Source organism: Parasteatoda tepidariorum, chromosome 6 (genome assembly GCF_982258835.1).
Source record: "Parasteatoda tepidariorum strain Cologne lab strain chromosome 6, Ptep-v5.0, whole genome shotgun sequence".
Classification (NCBI taxonomy): domain Eukaryota; kingdom Metazoa; phylum Arthropoda; class Arachnida; order Araneae; family Theridiidae; genus Parasteatoda; species Parasteatoda tepidariorum.
This window is the reverse complement of record NC_141760.1, coordinates 65821928-65847422: the sequence shown is the minus strand read 5'-3', so window position 1 is coordinate 65847422 and position 25495 is coordinate 65821928. Positions and strand designations below refer to the sequence as shown.

Here is a 25495-nt window from a genome sequence, read left to right as displayed (position 1 = left end):
TTGTTATAAATGGATACATAACAACACTATTAGCTACTATTTTAATTAATACTAATAACTGTATATCAATAATCTAAATTTTATTTCTTCTGTATATCAATTATATGAATTTCATTTTTTAATCTCTTTTTGTAATATGTTATACAAGTTTATAATCAATATTCTAGATATATTCTGTGTAAAGGATCTCGGTATCCTGCTCTTTTACCTAGACCTACCATTTCTGTTTTATCGTTCATTTTGCCTTTTTGTGAAATGTCTTCAGATAAAGGGAAACTTGAAGTAAGTTTTACATACTTTTGAAGGCTATTATTTTTATTTTAATATTATAATATATTGCCATATTTTTTCTTGCATTGGTCGACATTATCAACCCCTGAAATTTATAATAAGAAGTCTACTTGTTCTCTTACCAGTAAAATAGGAAATCAACTTTAAAATTCAAATGGGATGTTGACATGTGCTCCTATTCACTGCATTAATCCAGAGTTTGTAATTAACTACAGTTGCATGCAAACGTTAATTAATTTTCGTTATTAAAAGTTAATTAATTTCCATGTTAATTTTCGCTGCGAATTATCCAGAAAGACATTGTTCAATTCAACGTTTTCACAATTAATTCAACTCCAATCTATTTCGGCGCATTGTCAGTCTGTAGCGTATGAAAACGCCATTCGATTTACATGATTCAAAAATTTTGATAATTGTCAAAAACAATGCCAAAAGGTTTTATTTATTTATTTATTATTTTTTTGACATGACGATTAAAACCAGATGAAACCGTAAATTGTCAAGAACTTTCCAACCCTACCTAATTAAAAATTTTTTTGAGTGTTTAAAAATATTATTTGAGTGCTTAAAAGGTGCTTACATTTTGTTGAATAATTTGGCTACGCACCCTGAAAAAAACTTTGAATTGAGCATTTAGATCAACTTCTCCCAATTTTTTTATTAATCTTCTTTCAACGGATTCTTAGGTTCATAGGTTAAGATTGAGCATATTTGCCTATAAAAGATTTTAAAAACACTTTATAGAGGAAATGAATTTTTTTTGTTATTAATAATCTTAACTTATTTTTTTATGTGTGATAATTAAATTTAAGGTCATGGAGCTGTATCTAGTCTAGTTATAAATGTGTTTTTGTTCTAATGTATGTTTGTAGCTAAAATTTATAAAATAAGCAGAATTATGGCTTTTTTTAAAAATTAGAAACTTAAACTTTTGTGTAAGTTGAAATTTGTTATTATAGAAACATATTTCTTTATTAACAAATTTGGTAATTTTATTTTCATTTGCAAAGTGCGATGGGAAATAATAAAAGTTTTATAAATGCATATTTTCATAATTTATTCAATAAAATTGTTATTAGAAAAATTATATTTATTAAAATTATAATTATTATCTATTCCTTTTGCGATTGCATTTTACTTTAAATAATTTCATATGGGTAATCGAAACAATAAACAATGGATTGTTAATTGGATCTAACTATAATTAAACGTTTCAAAGGTTACTGGAAAACAAATGTCCTAACTCTCAGAATCTCTTTACTCTTAACAATGTTTCAAAATTGCTGATTTAGATTACCTTTCCAGATTGCTGTGAAATTGACCTTTTTTCCAAATAGTGTCAGTTTTGTCATGAATTTCAAACATGTTGTTTAAGAGTAGAAAAAAAAGTGCATATAAATTTTAATTTACATGCAATTAATTTAATTACAAATATTAATACAGTTTTTAAAAATTTTAGTCTAACTTGTAACTAGTGAAGAAAATTTTAAATTAATATTTCTTGGTTAAATATTGAAACAATAATTCTAGAGTGTTATCCTGGAGCTATTCCAGTTTTATGATGGAAGAATAATTATTGTAGTAGTGGTAATATTTTATTGTGCTTATGCGATTTGTGAAGCGACATTATTCCATATATAAATCGGATTGTTTTGTTTATTTTGAATTAAAAGGTGACTGAATTGTTCCTGAGGGACAGTTTAGGAGCATGGGATGAGATCCACAGGTGGTGATCTATGTAGCATAAAACAGCCAAAAACGAAGCTGAACTCTTGTTGTTATTATTAAATTTTAAATAATTTGGCTATAGCTTAATCACTAAACCTTGAGAATTAATATAACCCTGCAACTGAAACATTTTTGTGGTAAGAGAAATAAAGTGACTTAAGGAATAGAGAGTTAAAAATTGATTTGTATGTTCGATTTAGTCGCTGCAGTGAATTAAAATTGTTATGCATTTGTATTGAATTAAAAAGCTAGTGGATACATTGATTGCTAAGTAGATATTTTTATTTGCTTTTTATATAATGTAATAAAATTTAATAATTGGTTTAATTTAATTAGAATTAGATTAAGAATGATTAAAAAAAATTAAGTTTAAGAAATTAACGAAATTTTAAAACCTAGTAAATGTGTAATGCCTATTATAGGACTTTGTATGCTTTATCTGTTAAACTGTAACTGCGATATAAAATGTTTGTATTTATAAAGCAAATATCTGTTTGGAGATTCCTTCATCCATTTTAAATTTAACTCTTCAAAAATTAATAGAAAAATGACAAAACCACGGTTAAGTACCTACTTGCATTTCAGGTCTCTTATCCTTCAATACCTTTTAATTTTGACTAGAGTTAGATATAGCTGATAGTACCTGAGTTAATTCCTTTTTCAAACTAACTTCTGCACCATGAGAAGGCTTTCATCCACAACAAATTTCATATAAATGTTGCTGTGTGTAATTGGCTGTAACTCATGATTCTCAGCTCTATTATTCTTTTAATATTTTTTTTAAGTAGGAAAGTTTTATAATATACTAATTATTGTATTATGCAAATTTTGAGATTGCTTACTGATTCTAAGTAGTTGTTACAAAAATACATAATATGGAATAAATGTATTAAATTGAAATGTATTAAATAATCTTTTTCTGTATCTAGTGATTTGTTTTATCCTTATAATTCAATTCATAGTAGCATTCATTTAACAAATCATCAACTTTTTGTTATTATTCTGTTAGTGAAAATGCCATCTTTGGAACAAAATGTTGCAATATTTGTCTATTTTTGATTTTAGGAAGAAAATCAAAGATATGCTTTAGCTCATAGGTGTCTAGATTCCTTATTAAAAGAAGGTTATGAGGTTGATTCTGAATTCCAAAATGTTGAGAAGAAGTGGATGGATGCTTTATTAAAATTGTTTGCCGTGAGTATCGTTTGCTTATTTTAAATCAATTCACAAACTTAAAATCTCCCCTTTTGTGAAAATCATGTCAGTGCCTATTAAAAACTACTTCATTCTCATGCATAGATATTTGTAAGTTATTCATTTCAAATGTACAAATTTTTTTTAAATCAAAACTGGCCAGGTAAAACATATATGAATACCATAATATTGAGGCATAATATTTAAAAGAAAAATTTTGACTGCGTTTGTGTAATCTTTTATATTTTCACATAATACTATAACTTTTGCACATATTATTGATATATATATTATTGATTATTATGATGAATTATTGATATATATATTATTGATAAATATGCATATTGATATATATGAAGGAATATGATCATGACACTAACCTGCTACATGTTTATAGTTAGCCACAAGATCTGATCGTGAATACAGAGCACTGGATGTTGCCGAGTTGATGCCTAATCCTGCTGTGATCCAAGGAGCTATTCGATATGCCACTCAAAGACACCGTATTGCTCTTGCTGAGAGGTTGGGTGAAGTAATGAATAAAAAGTTAAATCAAGAGGATGAAACTATTGAGGAGGAATTAGATTTATTACCTTCCGAAGAATTTTCAGAATCACTTATTGCTGATAAGTCTGCGATGGAAAGGTAAATATGAGATCTTTTTGTTGCATTTTCACCTTTTTTGCTAATATTTGTTGTTTCACTATGCTCTTTTGTATTAATAGCATTTTTCATACGTTTTACCTGTATAAAAAATGATACTAATAGCATCTTGTGTTTATTAATAAACTGAGAAGTGTTTTACGTATAGTTCTAGTTGTAATTAAATTCTAGTCTTATTATTTATTTTGTTGCAAAGTAAATACATTTTCTAGTCTCTATGGAATTAGGACAACTTGGAATTGTCAAGAGATTTGATTTTGGGAGAAAATTTCAGTGAGTTAGCTGTTTACCAAATCTTGCAACCAACTGGAAAAATAATCTTAAAATTTGTGGTAACAATGAATAGTTTATGCTGTTTAAAGTAAGAATGTCTTAATATCTATTACTGTTACTCAATGTAAAAATTCCAGTGCAACATTGTTAAATTTCTTCGATTTATTAAAAATTGAACATTAATTTTAACAGAACACTTTTTATTATACTATTTCCTTTTTAACTATTTCCTAGTTTTAATTTTTTTCTTCTTAAATATACACTATTTCCCGTTCATTTATACTTCTTTATTTGTTGGTAATAATTGTTTTTAAAAATTTAGCTTTCTATTTAAGTTTGTTTAAATACTTTATCACAAGCAAGTTATATAATAGCTTTATTGATCATTCAAATATTATGTCAGCATATTTTTAGCTATTTTTGACTCCCTCTCCTCCCTTATCAGCAAAAATTAACAAAAGACAAATATCATCATACTTAAGAAAATCTCGATTGTTTCTCACTTTGACTTTTATTGTATTACTCTAATTTTAGGATTAAATTCAAATAAACTTTGCATAAAGCAAAATTCATGTTTTTATTCATTTTCTAAAATTTTTATGTCGAATATTTCTTAGAAATCTTCTGTGTTTTCCTTCAAAAAATGGTCATAACTCTATTATGGTCAAAACTCTTTTGACATAAATTCTTCAAAATAATTTTTTCCACTTTTTTTTTTATCTGAATTTATTTCCAAATTTGAAACTCTTCCAATTGTGATTTTTTGCTACATTTTTTCTTTGAATTTGATGGAAAATTTTGTAAATAAGGAGGCCTATTGCTTTATGAAGGATTGCTCATACTAGAAGGGTCTGTCATTAAGAAGGATCTGTCATTGTCAGCAAAAATGAATAAATTGCAAAACCCAGTTAGGTCCTTACATAATTGATTGAATGATTATGATTGAATTGACTCTATTAATAAACTGTATTATATTAAGTTTTTCCCCTTTTCTTTTGTATTTGCTATCAACATGTTAATTATTCATCTAATTATGTTTGTTTCTTCCAAATTGTAGGTTTTATTGCTTCTTGAGTTAAGAAAAAGTTATGTTTTAGATAAAATATTGTTGTACATAGCAAAAATGTCAGAAATTTTGTTGATATTTTTCTGAAAAAGTTAAAGTATTTTATTTCTGAAATCGAATGTAAATCCTGTTTATAGTTTTCCAAGCAGTAACTTTTAGGTTTAAGTTTACTAAATTTTATTTAAGTTACTAAGTTTTTTTTTAGATTAGGAGATGTTCTGTGATCACAAAGCTGTAATTCTCAAAGAGTTTATTTTCAGATTTATTATCCTGGGATAACCTTGGAACCAGTCTTCAATTTTTTTTTTTGTTCTCTTGCTCTTTACCCTTTTGTTTTTGTTCTGAGCTATTTCAACACCATTTGATTTGGTTATGATTTCTTGAGTATGTCCATAAGTGTAGAAAAGAAAAAAAATGTCAAAATTATTGTTCATTCTGAATAATTAAACCTAAAGTTATCTTTGCTTCTCAGTAGATTTATCTTATTGAAGAAAACACTTAATTCCATGTTCCCAAGATGCATTTAGGATTTTTCTTCTATTTTGTTAGCTTTATTTTTTTGCTTTTGGATCAAATGCAGTTTCTTACATTGTTTCTTTTTATTACTGTTTTATTCTTTTTTACATAATGTTATAGATTTTTAATTTTTAATTTGGTGCAGTAAAACCCTTGTCTGTTTAAAATGCCATTAAACTCCATATTCAATTATAATATGCTGATATTAAATTTGCTCTGATATAATATGCTAATATTGTTCTGATGTCAAAATTGTTTTTCTGAGGACAAGACTAAATCGAAATTTTACTTTTGGGTATTCTGGTTAAATACTGGAAATTTGAAAGCGGGTTTTCTTATACATCACTGAAACTTACTGTTGGGACAGGAAATAGTTAATCAAAATTATAAAGTTTATTAAAATGAAAAAAAGAAGAAAAATAGGATTCAGTGAGATATCAAATATAGAGAGTAGAAGAAACTAAGGTGTGTAAAAATTGTAAAGTAAAATAAAAGTTGATTTAAAGGGAAAATAATTCATTGTATATTATATTAAAAATTCGAGTGTTAATGCTAAGTTATGTACAGAAATTATAGATATTAAATGATTAAAATGCTGCATTTTGGTATTAAGTGTGAAACAGACTTTCACGAGACAAAAATATTCCATGATTTAGATGTATATTTTCAGTCTTTTCTCTCTTTATTTTTGTTATGCTTTAGTCAAGTTTAAAATTTATTTTTTTGAACCATTTGGTAAAACAATTTAAAATTGAAAGGAAACACACAGCATGGTCAACTCAATAAATTTTTTTAAAATTTTTAATACTTTCCAAAGTTACAATAGGTAATTAATCTTAACTCAAATTTTTTAATTTACATTTATTTATTTATTTGAATATGAAAAGGCATGAGCAATTCCCCCCCCCCCTATAATATGTAATTGTTTAAAATGCCCTTTTGCAATATTGATTTATAGTCCAGTCATGTGTTACATAAATTTAAAGTAACTTATTTTAAAATCATTAAGAAGCTATTTTTCAGAAAGTTCTACTTGCCTGTTATTAGTTTGCAGTTTTTAATGTTTGTATTATTTATTTGAATTTTTTAATCCAACTGAAATTTTATCAACCAACATTAATTATATAACTAAGTTCAAACAATTAAATTAGTGCATTTATTTCTGTATTATTATACTAATCCTGTCATTTAATAAAAGTTATTCAGTTTTTAAAAATTCGAACAATAAACCTTTCAGCTATGTTTAGTTTTCGTAGGCAATAGCTAAATGCATTTTGTTTTTAAATTGAAATTTTTCATATATTTTCAGTTTTAATAACTCTATTGCTAAAGAGGATTCAGTTTTGAAACCAAAATCATTGTCCCGAATAAAAAATCAAATTGAAAAGAATAGTGAAAGTTTTGAAGACACTGTTGGTAAGATTTAAAAATTTATAACCTAATACTTTACTGCTGCCATGAAACCGAATAAATTCATAAAAAGGCATTTAAATATATATATTTTACAGATATTACTGCTAATGCATCAATACCCAGCAACAACCTGTTTATTGCCTCTAAGTCTTCTCCTTCATCTAATCCCTTTAAGGTTAGTTAATACTTGTTTTACCTTTTATAGTGATTGAGTAAGATATAGAGTGATGATTGCAAAACTCTTAAAAATAGTTGCTTTGTTTTTAGTTCAAGTGTAAATTAAATGTTAAAACTTCTTTGAATGCTTTCATCGCGCCAATGACTCGCTTTTGTTCCAATCTGCTCTTAGAGTTCCCCTGCAGCACTAAAATTGAAACAAAACTCAAAGTCCTTTATAACTTGTTTATTTTACTTTAAATAATGATAATCAATTGCAATCAATAACCACATTCACTAATGCACATTCACAATGCGATTATTCGTGGAAAACCAAGTTATTTCGTTCGTAATGATGAGAGAATTAATTTGGCCACTGTGCTTTGTTTGAAGTTTTTTTTAAAGAAAAGTTAAATTCGAATTTACTTTTTTCTTTTTCGTTAAAATCTTTCTTATTATTTATTTTCTTTATTCTAATGGAAGTCTGAAATATGATTATTTAAAATCAAAAAATTAATGTTACTTCTCTTTAGTTATTGATGTTTAAAGGATTTTATTGGTTAGTTAGGTAATATAAATTTTCAAAGCAAGTTTTTTTAAATTTTAACCACTTGTACTTTGAAAGTTTATTGCAGTGCTGCAGAATGGAAGTTATAAATTATTTACAAACTAAATAGTTATGTTTTATTCTTATTATTATTAAAGAATGATAATTTTAATAATTAGTTTTTTTATTCTTTTAATGATTTTTTTAAAAATCTCAATGGAAGCACAATATCTTGTAAAAGCCTTCCAATTATAAGAGGCTTCATCCTAGGCTGAACTTTTACTCCTCGAAAAGCATTGTTTCTGAAAGTATGCTAATGGCAATTGTAATATGTTTCGTCTACATTAAAATTTTTACAGAAGGAAAAATAAAAAAAATCTTTTTTAGTTAGGTTTATCATTTTTCGTGTTGGTATATTTATTTGTTTACTTTTATGTTTCTGTAACTTAGTTTATTTATAACAATAATGGTAAGAGTTTTAAAAATTCCAAATATTTTATTTGCAGAGTAACTCTAAATCACAAGCGAAAAAAGAAGAGAACAGTAATTTGAATGGTATTGATGATCTTCTAAATAATAGTATGAAAAGTGTCACTTCAAAGTCTTCTAACTCGACCCTTGAGGAAAAGGTAATTCGTATTCACCTTTAAAAATATTGTGAAAAAATCTTCATTTATCAGACATTTTTTCCATAAATTTATTTAAATTAGATTTCTAAGGACCAAACTGAGAAAATAGCTTGCTATAGTGATGTACTGTGGAACCCTGTTTTTATGTTGTCCGTTTGTATGTTATCCCGCTTCCTACATCATTTTCTGCTGATCTGTTAAAATCTCCTATGCCTCCTGTGGCAGAATTTTTTAGAATTGTCCACGACAAAACTCTTGAGCAATAATATCTTTCTGCAAGATACTTTTATAAATAACAAGCATATATGTTACTAATTCAAAATAATAAAAGAGCTGTGTTTGCAAAACAAAACTATATAATTTTTTGTAATTAAACATGTAATAATTTTTCATTCTAATATTATGGTTGATATTCTTGCATTTTGTTGGGGGAGGGGGATGGAGAATGCACTAGTTATTTTCTTCCTCTCATTTTGTAAATAATCATCACAAAAAAAAAAGAAATCAAGATATCCGTAGTATTAATTGCGGGGAAAAAAAGATTGATGACGAAATCACCCGAATCGGACTCCTCAACAAGGAATTACTTAATTGGGTGTTTCGTTTCAAGATTGAGCTGTTGTTTTAAACGAACAAAAAAATAGCGGATTTAAAATATATGGAGAAATCAATAGCAGTAACAGTCAAAAAATCGATAGAATCATGGCTTTAAAAAGTAAATACTCAAATGCATTATTCAAATTTCCCATATTGTTTGAAATATATCAGAATATTTAAAAATTATGTGAAAATCAGAATCAATAATTGCCAAAAATACAATCAAAACATATCGATGTACGATACTATCAGCGTGAATTGAGCGCTCAAAAAAGTGATTATCTTAAAGTATGACTCAAATTTTATGTGTAAATTTCTGTAGAAAAGAAATCTTTCTGCAAGAACTCTGTAACGTTCTGTGACATGTCGTTGTGATTCTGTCACGAGGCCTATGCCAATAATGTTACATTATTCCAAGTTTTATGTTACCCTTTTTAAGAAAATGCATTTTTAATGCTTGTCTGGCGAAGAGCATAAAATCAGGGTTTCACTGTACATAATTTTCTAATGCATTTTAATAAAAACATATATATATTAAACATTTCAAGCAGTTGTTAAGATCAAGTCATAAAATGATACTCTTACGTTTTTTTCCCATTTCAATTTCAATTTTTTATTCTTTTTCATGCACGGAGATACGGTTAAACTTATTTAATTAAAATGAGCATGAGTAGAAGTATTTCTTTAATAAATAACATACTTTTTCTTATGAATTTTAATATTTTGAAATTTAATATTTATCTAATTTGAAGAATATAGAATTGTTTAAGACTTAAGTATGGTTGAATTAATTAAAGTAAATGTTTCATATTTATTTTTGTAATATTGTTGTCTTGTTTTACTAAATACTTGCTAATAATTCTTATAAATGTTTCTCCAAATATAAAATGACCTTATTAATTTTCCCCAAAATATATTTCTTTATGAAGAGTAATAACAAATAATACTTTAAAAATAAATTTGAAATTATTTTAACAATTTTAAAATTTTTTTGAATAAATGTTTAGTTTAAGTATTTATTTATTTTGCCCAACATATATGTAATTAATGAAAACAAAATTAAGAGTTGTTAACTATAATGCTAGTTAACTATATTTCTTCAATTAGTACTAATTCCTTCTTTCAATATTAATTAAATTAGAGTAATTTCAAATTCTATTTTTATTTTGTGCAGTTGAATTTAGAAGCTCTTATTACTAGTGATATAAAGAACAGTCTTTATGTTTCTGAAGGATCTAAAATATCACCAGAGAAATAAAGAACAATCTTTATAAAAAATCATATAAATTCAAAGAAAAAAATTAAAACTTTTTATGACTGTAATATTAGTTAACTGTAATTAAAATTGTTAAGAGACTATATCACTTTAATGGAATTTTTATTCTTTTCGACAGTATTGAGTTAGAGTAATTTTAAATTATGTTTTCACTGAATGCATTTAATTTTTTAAAATTTCATTCCATCATTTATTTATTCTCTGTTTACACAGCCCAAAAAATCAAGATTTGACATCACTAAAAAAGCATCACCAAATAATGCAGAAAAAAAGAAAACTGGTTTTAATCTATATTTTGAAGAAAATGTTGATGAAATTAAAGCTTCTGAAGCTCCAGATATAAGTGAAAAAGAAATTGTTCAAATTGCTATGAAGCTTTATAGAGCATTGCCTCAGTCTGAGAAGCAGGTAAAAAAAAAATAATTTATTATCGAAAATTTTAAGAAATCGAACTTTTATCATCTACAATATTTATTTTTTAAGATAATATTCAACCTTATCATGTCTATTCTTTTATTTATTATATAGCTTTTTAAAACTAATAGAACAGAAATAACATGTTCTTTAATCAAACATACAAGCATTTGATTAGTTTTTCCATCATTGATTTACTAAGAATTAATTACTTGAGTGGTTCAAAGTACTAGCGAACCATTTCTAACTAATTTAAGTTTTGTTGAAACAGGATCTTTAAACTGATCTGAATAAATTCAGTTTTATTTAAAAGTGAACCACCTGTTCTTAGAAAAATCATTTGCTCTGCAACATGTTTTTAAGTTAAAATAAATGTGCTGGAAGCTCCGAATTTGATTTCTGCAACGTTGCACTAAAACGCATTGTAATTGGGTTTAATCGAGCTGACTTCTTGGTATTCCACAAAGCATTTGTCCTTCAAAATAAAATTGCCGGACTGTAGATCTTACAGAAATCACTGAGGCATATATTGACTGCGACACACATATTGACATTTACTTAATACTTTAATATCTGATTTAATGCATACTACTGTTGATAGTGTTGAAGAGGATGATGATGTTTAAGAAATATGGGACGGTATACCCCACAGCTGATCAAGAGCTTTAAAGCATAAGAACTTGGAATTAATATTTATTTGCGAAAGCGAATTTGCAAAATTTGTCAGCATTAAGTATTTTTTTTTTTGAAATTTTATTTTTAATCAAAAGAAGAAGAAAAGTGAAGATAACATTTTTTTAATAATTCATCTCATATCTGTTGTGTGTATATATATATATATATATTTGTACTCAAAATGTTTTGCATTAATTTTCCCATCACCAACAATGATTTTATTTTCTGTTGAAGTTAATGATGTATGTTATTGTACTTCAAAGTCAAAACATTTCAAAAGTTGATTTTTTTTCCTAATTTCTTTTCAAAATGATTTTTTGGAAAAATAGTATACAAGCACCAATTAAATACAAGATTTAAAAAATCAAGATCACACTTTCTTGGTATTAGTGTGAAATATTTATATAGCTATGAAGCTGCTATGAAAATTGATTTTGTATCCTTCATTCTATATTGTGAAGACTTTGCTGTACTGTTGTATTTATCTCTGCAATTATAAAAAGTTACCAGTTTGAAATTATTTACCAGTAATTTCAACCTTTAGCTATGTTTCTTATATAAACTCTCAAGCTCTTATAACATCTTGCTTTAGAAGAAGGAGAATAAAGCTCTAAGGAAGATGATAGTTGAGCATTATTATTATATATATATTTTTTATTTTGCTAGTTCAAATTTAAAAAAATACATAACTTTTCTTTCTACATATATTGGTATATTTTTCATTTCCTCCATTTATCTAAAAATAAAATAGGAAATCGCTGTTGCTAAATTAAATTAATATCAATCTTAAGTATACATTCTTTTTTAAAAATCTTTCGATTTAAAATATTATTTGTTAGAATTATAATAATTATTTTACTATTTTAACTTAGGTTTGTATTATTTTTTAGAATAATTTTACAATATTGGTTTAATATTTGCCCAATTGTCTTAAATTTTAGAAATACATGAAGCCTTCTACAGCAAGTAAATCTACTAGTGAACAAAGTAATATTAGTGCTGAAACTAAAGAAAATTTTTCCAAGATTCAAAACGTTGATAAAGACTCTGCACCAAAAAGGAAAGAATCCTCTCTAGATGAATCTGAAGATACACCAAAATCTAAAAAGGTTAAAACTAATTCATCCAAACCTGCAGATTCAACATTGAGAAAATTAACACAATATGCCTTTACGAAAACTCAAAAATGACTTATGGGTTTTTAATTATATTTAGCTATTTATTTTTATATTCATAAATATTTATTGTTCTCTGCCGAAAATGATTTAATGAATCTAAGATTTTGAAATTTTTTAAATATTAATGTGGTTGGAAGGAATTAAGTATGTAAATAAACAATAAGTATGTTAGAAATTGTAATTTTTTTAACATTTATTTCTGAACTATGATGTCTATTTGTATATTTTTCTGTTTTTGTTAAATAAATGTAGAATCATAATCATAATTTTATCATGCGTGTGTGTGTGTTTATTTTATGATAAAATTTTAAAAAAGTCTTTCAGTTTTCTCTTATTTACATCTCACTTAAAATGGAGAAAATAGTTTTTTTTCTTCAACTTCAATTTGTTTGAAACAATTGGATTAGTAATAAATGCTTTTGCCTCCTTTTTCAATGACACTGATTGATTTAATTCTCTTGTTTATCCTTAAATCTGCTTAGAGTACTTGTAATGAAGTTTTAAATCTGTGTGTTATAATTGGTCAAGAAGTATTAAACTTCTATTAATAAGAAATTTGATTCTTCAATTGTATTCAAGTAGAAAAATAATACACAAGTTGCTGTTTTCAAAACACTAAATTAGTTTTAATTGTTAAAATTTCCTTTGATATCCTTATATTAAAGCATAAATATTTTTGAATCTAAATTTTGTTTAAGAGAAATTCAGGTATGTTTATAGACCTGTTACAAATTATTTATTGTAAAAATGGATCCCTCACTATATTTTTCATTTTAAAAATGGACTGTTTGTCAAAAAGTTTCCTTTGATTCAATAATGGAGCTGATCATTTTATTTTTCAGCACTCTGCATGTTTTAGGGGAAGAGGATGATTTGTTAAGTAACATATAACTTATTTAAATCAAAAAAGAGAAACCTTTCTACTGCTCTGTTTATTCTTTATTTATTATTAAAGTGCTGTTGAGGGAAAAGTTCAAAATAAATAAAATAAAATTATATTAATTTAGTAGTGTTACACAAAATCCAACAGTGTTTCTGATATTCGTTTAGAAATATTTTGGCGAACTATGCTCAACAGTTACTTTGGTTGTAACTAAATACAAAAAAAGTGAATCTAAATTTTAAATTACATTTTTCTTACACAGGTACAAAAAAAGTAGCAATATTTCACTGTATTAAGACTGTTTTTGTTTCAGAAAATAACAATCAAGATTTTTTTTAAAATTTTTTATCTGACATAACAAATTACATTTTTTTAACGGGTGATAATGGATTTGCAGTAAGATGTAGTATAATAGGTGAGGTATAGTACAGTCTTATATTAGTACAGTCTTACATTAGACTACAATATCAGAAAACAGATCTAAATAAAGCAGGTCAACTTTATAGCCCAAAACTATACATGAATAAAACTTAAACAATGAAAGTGTCACAGAAACAGACACTTGCCATATAATAAAGCACCTTCTTCAGTTTTCAAACGAAAAAGGAAAGAGATTAACACAGAAATGTGCAAGCGCTATTACGAATCAGTTACAAGGGGAACATAGGGTAAGTAAATAAGAGAGTCAATAAAGGGTGGGAGATATTAACAGGGTTCATCAATAAGTTTGCTTCTGATCAATTTAAAAAAAAAAAATAATCAAATTTTGAAATCATCTATGATATTTTAAATTTTTGTTCTTTGAGAAATTTTAAATATTTTCTTAGTTCTTCATTCCTCCTTAAAACAGATATTAAAAGCCAAAAACGATTTTTTGATTTGTTTTATGAATGAAAACACTTAATGTTTTATTTATTTATTTTTTTGTTTGCTGAAGCATGAGTAATCTATTCTAAAAATATTGATATTTAGATAATTCAGTTGAGAATTGATTTTATGCAACTGTATATTTTTTTTCTGAGAGAATAGTTTCTTAGTTTACATAAAAATAAAATATGTTAGAACTTCTGTTTAGCTAATTAATACAAAATGAGAAATTCCATTTAAATTAACCTCATTGGTAACCATGTGATCATGGCTCAGAATGTTAATTGTTTAATATTTTTTGCAATATCAGGAGGTTTTTTTTTCTTTTGACTTAAAAAGTCGATGTGTAATATTTTACATGTGTTTATAATTGTATGATTAATTCAAATTTAAAAAATTTCCATCTTAAATTGCTCTGAAGCTAACATTGTTATATGGAAGACAAATATTTTATCAGTGGGTAGTTAATAGTTTTTTATGATAGTCAAAAGTTAAACAGAATTTTTTTGAGACAGATTTATCTACAGATCATTAAGCCAATTTTATAAATATATAAATGCTTAACTAATTGTGTTAATTCAAAAAAAAAAAAAACGTTTTTTTTTTTAAAGTTCTGCACCATGACAATTTCTGGAACTAGTATCTTATGAAAAGTAAGTGTCTAACATCCTAAGTACAATTGGGTATAATATGAAAAAAAACACAACTACTTCGATTTAGTAGGAACAACATATGACGCAATGCTAAACGAATGGAATTTAGTTGTTGTTTATTTAGTTATTGTTATTAGTAGTTGTTGTTATTTGTTTTAGTTGTTGTTTATTTAGTTGTATTTAGTTTCAATAACTTTTCTTTATAATGCAATAAAATCTGGCGAGCAGCTATTTAAACGATCGAACACTTCGTTTGTTTATTTGTGGCTTGAAGTTAGGCTCGCAGAAAATGCCGTTCATGGGTTAAATTTAGTAGGAACAACACAACCTGTGACGTGGGCTATATTATACCCAATTCAACTAATTCATTGAATATTGAGAATTAGAAATATTTCAAAAATTATTCATTGGTTGGATACAATTTATCATATTTAAGACATAACTCATCCGGTGGATGGTTTAATAACATGTTAATTACTTAGCATCATCGAATTTTTTTATTGATTTATTATTATTATTTTCGCATTCGTTTTTAACTGAAAAGTGCTGCACAGCATTTTAAAGATGTTATTGCTCAGCTAATCATGTAAAAATAGAAAACTTGAAAAGATTCAACTTAAAAATGTTCCGTCTAATTTCAAGTTGATTTTAAACCAATAGGGAGTTAAAATGTTTAAAAATTATTTTGAATCACCAAATTCATCCTAAGACTAGTTTAAGCAATTGAGTCAAAATTTAGAAATAGAAAATTGCATCTTAATTTGCTCCATTCGTGATCTCTTCTCAATATGAATGTATGGAAAATTTTTATTTTGAATTATATATTTCCTATAACACCAATTAAAAAAATTATTCAGTGGGTGACCTTGCCGTATATCAAGTTCTGACTCTTCTAGCTAGTTACTACTTTTGCCACTAGTTGACTATTTTTCTAACATCAGGCACGGTAAGTCGAAGTTGAAGTTTAATTTAATTATCTACTGCGTTTCATTCAAAAAGAGAAAGTTTACATTTTTAAATATGGCAATATCTCTTTATTGAAAAATTATGCGCCTTGTTTGTTTGTTTTGCTTTCACTGCTTGATTTGACTTATGAATGACGTGTAAAGAAATAAAAAATGGGAAAACCTACTAGGAATATATTTAAATTATTTATTATAATATTTTTCAAATTCTTACATGTTTCTTCTCAGGACTTCAAATTTGGGTGGTGCGCTGATCCTGAATGTTCAGGTATACTTAATAAAACAAAATATTGTAGTGAAAATCTTATTTAAGCCGCCAAATTTTGTGCTTCAATTAGTTTTGTTATAAATGTTAGTTGTTTACAGCTGACTTGTCGTTTATGTTAGTTTTGTTATTTAGTCAAAAAAATTTTTGTTTCAATGTTTTATTTGCAAAAATTTAGAAATTGTATTTTACGTATGGCAAGAAATTAAATAGCTCATTCGAGTATTTAGTATAATCATGCCTAAATATCGTTTTAAAGTGCTTTATATTACAATCTAATATGTTATAAAGCCTAATGTTCGAATTATTTCATACCAGTATTAATGTATTTTTAAAATTTCCCCCCGTTTTACTTGTGAGATATTTTGTAGCAGAAACATATTGATATGGACGAAAGACAATAGTATAGTGTATTCTTATGAAGTATTTTCTTTCAAAGTATTAATGCAAAGTAACCATATCATAGAGTACTTAAGTTAAATGTTATGGTATTTTTGGTTATGTAGTAAATTTTTTTATAGTTTATTTAATCAAATGATCAGGAAATTGGCTGAGAGAAAAAATTAATCTGAAGTACAGACTTCATTTCGTTGCTACTTTGTAATTGGTAACAATAATAGTTTACAACTGAGAACCTCCTTACATTTGGCGATATTAGAATAAACCTATAGGTATATATGGAAATAAACTAAGTACCAGTTACATAATGGTAACCCAAAGTTGGGGGAACCTGGAGGAGGAAAGCACTGACTGTCATGGTAACCAAAAATAGAATTTTAGCTAAACTGAATGAATGAATTTTAGCTAAACTGAATATTATTGCGAAACTAAGGTATTCCAGATTCTATACCTTAACCTTGTTATTTTACAAGTATATTGAGTTTCATTGCAGAAATATAAGCTTTTATAATAAAAAAGTAAAAGAATTCTCACAATAGCTTGTTATTGGCTGGAGGAAATTATAGAGTTAAGGGTTCCACAATTTTGGGACTAAGTGTGTGATTGGGGCAAGGTCATCATTCCGCATTATGCCATTATTGCAACTCTCATAATCTGATGTCCATCACTATGAAACGGGGGTTCTGTGGCAGAATTTGTTTGAGATATATGTGACAAAACTCTCTATCACTATTATCTTTCTGAAAAATACTTTTAATAATAACAAATGTTGCAAATTTAATATATCAAAAGCGCTGTGTTTACAGAAAAAAACCTATATAATTGTTTTCAATAAAACATGTAATAATTTTTTATTTTAATATTATTGGGAAAATTCTCAAATTTTGTGTGTGTGTGTGGGAGGGGGGGCTAGCAAGTTATTTCCTTCTTCGCATTTTGTAAATAATTATCGCAATAAAAAATCTAATTAAAGCTCATGAAATCCTTGGTAGTAATTGCTGATAAAAAGATTAACGACCAAGTCACACAAATCAGGCTCCTCAAATACATCTTTCGTTTCAAGATTACGTTTTACGTTGTTGTTGTAATAAATAATATTACATAAAAAATATCAGATTTAAAAAAGCTATGGAGAAATCAATAGCATTAAATGCCAAAAGTTCGAGAAAATTATTGCCTTAAAAAGTAAATACTCCAGTGCACAATTCGAATTTTCCATATTGTTTGAAATATATCGAGATATTTAAAATCCACGAGAAAACCAATATCAATAACTGCTGACAATACAATTGAAACATGTCATCGATTTACAATACTATCGTTGTATACAATTTACAATACTATCGTCATGCATTAAGATGATTATCTAAATGCATGATTCAAATATTACGTGTTTACCTTTATTTGAATTGATTGATTGAACTCTTAATCATAGATCTGTCTAATTTAACCTCTGAGCTATCACGATTCATTAAAATAAATTTTCTCTTATTAATTACTGTATATAAATTATATCCTTGTTATTTTTGATAATAATTATTTCAAATATCTTGTGCAAAGTTATCCTTGTGTAACCGTCTGAACATTAGTCTCAACTTTTTCTAGAATTTAAAGTGGTAGCCTTTATGTTAGAAAATATACTGGTATCTTTCTCCCAATTAAATCTATGAGAAAGTAGTAATGTGTAACAGGCAGGGTTGGCAAGATTTTGCCGCTGGTGGAAAAAACCGTCCTGGCAAAAACAAGTTTTTGCCAAGCAAAATGGCAAAAACCTATATTTTCCAAGATGAGAGGACAAAAACACATTTTTGATACAAAATTATTCCTAAAATTGAAATATGTACTATAAATATATATAATTAAAAAAAATTAACAAAATTATTATTCCATAATTTAATCATAATGTATTAATGTATAATTTTAGTAGTTTAAAACATTGATCGAAAAATTAGTGATTATTCTCTTTTTTCCAATGAAATGAACTTATTTCAAATTAATATAACTATAATTTAAAGCTTAAAATATCTATCAACATGTGTAGTTAATTAAAATATACAAGTATCAATGCAATTTTTTAAGTTCTTTCTTTATTCATCATCACATTACAATTTGTGTTGTCTCAATATAGCGTAACAGAACACTAGTTTTGAAACATTATTTACAGTCAACCGATTCCGAATTTTTGAATGTCTGAAGGAAAAATTCGAAAACACTCTCAATGGCAGCACTACTAGAAGGACATGAGTGTAAATGAGACATTAATTCCCAAAATTCTCTTTAATTGTGTGGTTTTGTTTGCATTTTGAAGTAATATTGAGGAATGAGGTGATTATCAAAATCTATCTAATAAAACATCCATCTTAGCTTTCTTATGTCTCTCTTTAAATATAGTGTAAGAGTGATATAATGTAAAATAATACATACTACCAAAAGTAATTATGAAGAAGTAGAAAAAATGCAATTTATAAAAAAGCATTTATTTAAGGATTCTAAAATGAAAAGAAATCAAAAACTTTCAATCTTTAAAAAATTATTACTCTTATATTAATTATTAATATTTTAAAAATAATTTTCTCATGTAATGTATCAAAATTTTACCAGGTTTTTGTCACTGTCCTGGCAGAAACCCCTTTTGCCGGCAAAAACTCCAACCCTGGTAACAGGGAATATTCTGCATAATTTTGCCTTCCATTCTTTTCTTTTATTGTATCCACTATGTGTTAAAGTTGGCAATTTTTAAATAAACTGGGATAAAACATTCAATTCTCCCCAATATGAAATAATTTGTTAATTATAAAGATGTCATCTTTCTCTTATTGTAGTACCTGTGGCTGTAGGCATTACTACAATTAATTATCATCCTCCAGATCGAAGCAGGCTTGGTTTTCAGCCAAATCAAGAAGTAATAGTTTATGTAAGAGAGTACGGAGAAAAAAGAGACTTATTAGGTATTGAGGTAATGCAGATTTAAATTTTATTTTTCATGTGATTTTGAAGTTTTTAGGATGTTTTGATTTTTATTCTCAATAAATAATATCAGCAATTGTTCTCAACAGAGCTAGTTATGTATTTAATAATAATATTTTTATTAATTTAGAAATTGACTATTATTGTGTATCGTAATTGTTAGCTATTGTTTTATTGCAAAACTAAGGCAAACAACGTTAAAGAGCACAAAAATATTTATAAAATACAGACAGCTGTTTCAGATGCTCAAAGGGCAACTTTCATCAGTGCAACAGAAAGAAAAGAGAGAAAACAAGGTAAATATATAGAGAGAAGGGTGAAAGGATGACGACCTGTCCCTCCTATTGGCCGTTGCTCTAAACCCTCTTGTGACGTCACCTTTCTCTCTATATATTTACCTTGTTTTCTCTCTTTTCTTTCTGTTGCACTGATGAAGGTTGCCCTTTGAGCATCCAAAAGAGTTGTCTGTATTTTATAAATATTTTCGTGCTCTTTAACGTTGTTTGGTTTAGTTTTGTATTTTAGCACAAAGGTCGCCCACTTGTGTATTTATTGTTTTATTATTATCAATTATCATTTAATGTCAGTAAAAGAAAGTACATTTTCTTGTTGCCTTCCTAAGCAGTTATAAAAGTAGGTAGGCACTTTATTTACGTCCAACTTCAGCTGCACAATGGGCTATTGGCGACAATCTGGGAAACATCCCCGTGGATGATCCAATGACCCGCCATCACAATTTTGTTCTTCTGCAGAGGGGATGGCTCCCTTGCTTTGGCCAACGACCTGCGTGTGGAGTTGGGCACTTTACTGTAGAACAGTTTAGCGAGCACTGATACCGCACAACCTCGGGGCCCTATGTATGCTATTCAAATTGTTTATCCAATCGCTTGCTGACTGTAGCCAGTGATTTCTGACTTCAGTGTTATATTGTGATCAGTCCGTAAAATTGGCTGCATCATTAGCATAAAATAAGCTGCAAATTTTGTCAAAACTTAGTTCATTTCCTTTAATTTTTTATTGGTTTTTGTTAATTTTTTGATAAAGGCATTGAATTGGATTAAGAGCATTGGATGGAGAGCAAGCTCAAAGTAAATTTTCCCTCTAAACTCGATTAATCAACATTTTTACGGAAAACTTTGTAACTGTTAAAATGCTCTCATTAATACCAAAATATTTTTGTAACATTTTTTAAATATCTCTGTTAATGTGAATTAAGTTAATAATGAGATGAATTTTTTCTTATTGTCTTTGGAAAAAGTTAATGTTTTAAGAAAATCACACAGTAAACATTCATATAGTTTATAATTTTTCGATTTATATTTCAATGAGAAGATTGTTTGGGGAAAATTTTCTAAACTGCAATATTAGAGCCGACAGTAAATTTTTCTTTCTTTCTTTTTTTTTAATTCAAAGAGGTACAAGTTGAAAGTAATCAATAATGCATAAATCATGTAAAATATCCAGTATTATAAATGCTTTTTCTTTTCTTTTTTTTTTAGCAGTTTTGTTAAAAACTACTTGAAGTTATATTTTTTTATGCCCATTTTATTGATGTAATCAATAAGATGAAAAAACTTCAAATTAATTTAAGTTCGTAGCAATGTAAACTTTTTTTAAAATCTTGATATTTTTTACTTTGTCTGATTCATTATGTATATATATATATATTTATAGATAAATGGTAGAAAAGGTTATGCTCCAAAGAATTTCATTAGAGAAACAAAGTCTCTGGCAAAAGCTGTAGTTCCTGCTAATGTAGAAGTGAGTAGATTTTTATTTCAATTCCTTCAAATTTATTATAAAATTAGCAGTTTTACATTGCATGTAATTTAAATTCCTATTTCATAATCATTCCATATTTTGCCTGTTTTTTTATTCTTAAGTTAACACAATTAATACAAATTGTTATATTGCAACCACCTTTTTATTATAAGTTTTGTTTCATTTCTATAATTTTTTTTTAAAATTTAGATTAAAATATATCTAAATTATAAACACAATATTAACTATTTTGTTCAGTGTTCTTTTTTTAAAGCTAAGAATCAATAAATTGAAAAGTTTATGTATAAGGAAGGCATGATTGTCAAAATATGAGTCAAGTTTGGCTAGGTTTATTACTTTATGTATGCAGGGGTCTGTCTAGGTTTTTTTAAAAGATACCTATTTTGTGAAAATTTAGAAATAATTTGTGAAAATTAAAAAATCAACACATGTACACTATCATTTTAATTAGTATTTAACCAAGTACTCAGCACACTTAGCATATTGAGTTAACAGTATACTGAGATAAAAGAACAGATTTTTAATATTAACATACTGAGACAAGTTTTGACGTTGTACTCGGTTAATACTGAGTAGTTGTAAAAATTAAATATTTATAAGTATAAATAAAGACGAAGATTTTTAGCAATGAAAAAAGGAAATATGGATTCAAACATAAATTTATAGCATGCAATCATTTACTACTGCTAACTAATATAAAAAGAGAATTGTACCAAAGTTTTAAAAGGCATGGAGGAAAATTTAAAAAAAAGTATTTTGTGAAACTACCGTTTTTCTTAAAGTTGAATTTGTGAAAGTGCCATTTGATCAAGCGGAGAATTTGTGAAGGTACCGCTAAACGGTAGTAAATTTACCCTGGACAGACCCCTGGTATGTAAGATTTTGAAAGTTATACCAAATAGTTTTATTGATAAATTTAAATTCTAAGTAGATATTTTTTGAAGTTTCTTAACTTTTTTCTATGTGGGTAATTATGATTGCTTGAATTGAGCATCAAGAAATTCAATTGTTGATTCAATAGTTTAATTTTCTAAAAATCGTTAATTTCAGTGGAAGGAACTCCAAATCTTTTTTAAATTTCATTTAAGCTGTCAACGTTAGCTTTTGTGTTGATTTGCCAAAATTTTCTCTCGTTTTACAGCAATTTGTTTAGAGGTGTAATCTGTTTTATTTATAAGAAATGTTTATTATATTTTTTTTAAGTAGTATTTGTATTGATTTTTTGACTATGAGAAATGTGTTTGGTTAGAATACAGCCCTGTGGCAGAATTTTTTTTTTGGCTTTTTGCGACAAACCTCTCTAACACTAATATCTTTTTACAATATGCTTTTAATAATAACAAAATATACATGTTACTAATTGAATTTAAAGTAACAAAAACGTGTTTACAAAAAAAAATTCCCATATTGTCAGAAATATATCACAGATATTTAAAAACTTTGTGGAATTCATTATTGAATAAATGAGCACGCACTAGCAATACAAAGTTGAAAAAAACGATGAAATCGTCACATTAAAAGTAATTAATTGATTTGAGTTTCATGTATAATTAAATTGTATAAAAATCATCGGGATTTAAAAATTTTATTTTTTTTAAATGTGAAGATTCGTACTAACAACTGTCAAGAGAACAATTGAAATACCGCATGGATTAACAAGAAAATTGGCGCAAAATAAGCGCGTCAAAAGAATGATCTCTGTAGAAAAAAAAAATTTCTTTCGACATTTCTGCAGAAAAGAAATTTTTTTCTTCATTATTCTAGACTTTTTATTCTTCTCAAATACGAATAGAAATCTCACGGACATTTCTTTCCCCTCCAATGTGTGAAAAAGGAATCTTTCAAATACAGTACAGAACCCGTTATCCGGAAATCAGAAAACCGGAAAACCAAAAAACCGGAACGAAATTCGATAAATTTTCCCACCATTTTTTAAAAAAAAATTTTTTTTCCTCATAAGATTTTAGGATTTTTCTTTCTTTTTTGAAAGATGTTAACCTTACCATCATTTTGGAAATAATCATTAGTGTATTACTCCATCGTTTTTTCTTCTTTTTAAGATTATTTCCAAAAAAAATTTTTTTTTAGTTGGATTTAACAATAAAAAAAACGCCTTTTTGTAGCGATTCAGAAAACCGGAAAAATCAGTTATCCGGAATAGCGATAGTCCCGATCGATCCGGATAATCGGTTCCCTACTGTATAATTTTTGAGAAAAAAATTTCATCAGAAGAGGAAACCAAAATTCTTCACTTCTTAAGAGAAAATTCTTCCTGCAAGAAATCTGTAACATTCTGCCTCGATGTTGCCTCAATTCTGCCATGGGGGAATGCAGAATCTGAATTTCTGCCTTTATTTTATGTTTCATTTTAAATATTTTTTTTAGTTTTATTAATATTTTTATAGTGAAATGAATTTTTTTATTATTTCAGTTTTTGCATACACCTTCTAGAAGTTTTGTTCATCATGAGACTAGTCATTTACACATGTCATCCAATATTCCTTCTGTTGAAACACCAAACTTCATCCATACCACAGTGCCTAACACTTTAAATCCCCAACAAAGTATGCAAGGTGTTCAGCATTCTGAAGTGCATTTGGAAAGTTCCCGTAAGTAGTTCATGGCAGATTTTTTTTCTCATATTTAATTTGAGTTCTTTTAGCTTGTAAGTCGTATAATATGTTTTCTGTTTTCTTATAGCTCATCATCGATGTGAGTACAATTTGTTTCTTAGAAATTTTTATTTAAACTGAATGAAAAAAATCAAAACATTGAACAAAAAATCATTTTACATTGAAAAATTTTTTAGATTTTTTTTGCAAATATAACAAATAATAAAGCATATTTTTGTGTATGTTTATAGCTCATCAACAATGTAAGTAAAAGTTTTTGTTTCTTTGGGAATTTTTTTTCTGTATAAAATGTAAATAACACAATTATGTTATTCAGTACAGATCCCTTGTTTTCCTGATAAATTGTATAAACTCACTCAAAGAACTTGTGAAGTCAAATTCTTCCTTATTTTTCTATGTTTTTTTTAAAAATTTAATTACTTACTCTAAATAAATGTCTATCTTTTTATGATAAAACATTTTTGGAAATTGAAATGATTGTGGTAAACAAATGGGTTATATATTTATGTTTCTTAATTTGAGATTAAAATTGTTTTAGATTTTCTATTAAAAGGCATTTTTGGCTATGAGTACATATACTCATAGCCAAAAATAATCAATAAGAACTCCTTGCATGACCTGTAAGGAATTGTAGAGGAATTTCTAATGTTTAATGATTTAAAAAATTTGTGTTTTATTAGACATTTTAAAGTTATGGTATTGCAGATCATTGCTGTTGTTATTGTAGCATGAATTTCAATTCACGCTTTTCCATGTGATATTTAAATCCAGGTCATACCTCTAAAGTTTTAACTTTAAAATGTTTTCGTAACTTTGTTTGTGGTAATTTTGGCATGAGGCTTTAATTTATGGGAATACAATATATTAATTTATATCACTCTAACCTGTCTATATCTAAGTTAAATTAAAAATTGATGATCAAATAAAAATGTGCAATGCAATATTATAATTATCAGTGGCCCAATTATTTTTACTAGAATTTATTTTAAATTAACGTTGCCTATGAAGTATTCCGGCAAGTCGTAATCAAGGGAGTTATGATAAGCAAAATAAAATTGTTTTAGTGCTTTTATTTATGCAAAAATTTTCTGCTATCTTTAATGAATCATCTAAGATTCATTAAAAAAACTGTTAAAGTCTATCAATGCTCAGAATTATAGTAACTTTTATAGCTAATATTCTTAATTTTTTCTTAAAACTAAACAAATTTTATGTTATATTGTTCAGATTTGTTTTAAGTTTTAATTCTATCAAACATATTTTGGTATACTGACTAGTGTTCAGTGTAAATAAATGACGAATGATTTCATTTCATATATAAATTATAAGAAGTAATCTGATGAATTTCATGAATTTATATTTTAAAATTGATGACAGGATGACATTGGTTTTTATTTTTATAGACTTTATTTTTATAATCTATTTCAAATTTAGCTGCATATTTATTTCAAATAATTTTTTTTAA

At 26.6% G+C, this 25495-nt stretch overlaps 2 protein-coding genes across 4 annotated transcripts in view; both read left to right on the top strand.

Annotated features, from left to right (window-relative positions):
- Positions 1 to 12887, top strand: part of Ctf4 (Chromosome transmission fidelity 4) — a 36967-nt gene extending 24080 nt beyond the window's left edge. For both annotated transcript variants that reach the window (XM_016059604.4, XM_016059605.4), the window contains exons 19-26: positions 168 to 282; positions 3085 to 3213; positions 3611 to 3858; positions 7041 to 7147; positions 7240 to 7319; positions 8354 to 8476; positions 10563 to 10757; positions 12380 to 12887. In XM_016059604.4, the coding sequence (XP_015915090.3) occupies positions 168 to 282; positions 3085 to 3213; positions 3611 to 3858; positions 7041 to 7147; positions 7240 to 7319; positions 8354 to 8476; positions 10563 to 10757; positions 12380 to 12628 (1246 nt within the window). In that variant the 3' untranslated portion in view covers positions 12629 to 12887. The remainder of the gene's footprint in view (positions 1 to 167; positions 283 to 3084; positions 3214 to 3610; positions 3859 to 7040; positions 7148 to 7239; positions 7320 to 8353; positions 8477 to 10562; positions 10758 to 12379) is intronic.
- A 3160-nt stretch (positions 12888 to 16047) lies between these two features.
- Positions 16048 to 25495, top strand: part of LOC107445254 (uncharacterized) — a 36448-nt gene continuing 27000 nt past the window's right edge. The window contains exons 1-4 of one of the 2 annotated variants that reach the window (XM_016059607.4): positions 16048 to 16252; positions 19471 to 19604; positions 21290 to 21376; positions 23829 to 24006. In XM_016059607.4, the coding sequence (XP_015915093.2) occupies positions 16138 to 16252; positions 19471 to 19604; positions 21290 to 21376; positions 23829 to 24006 (514 nt within the window). In that variant the 5' untranslated portion in view covers positions 16048 to 16137. Of the gene's footprint in view, positions 16253 to 19470; positions 19605 to 21289; positions 21377 to 23828; positions 24007 to 24235; positions 24273 to 25495 lie in introns of those variants that run through there. The other variant, XM_087165969.1, reaches the window with a different exon arrangement.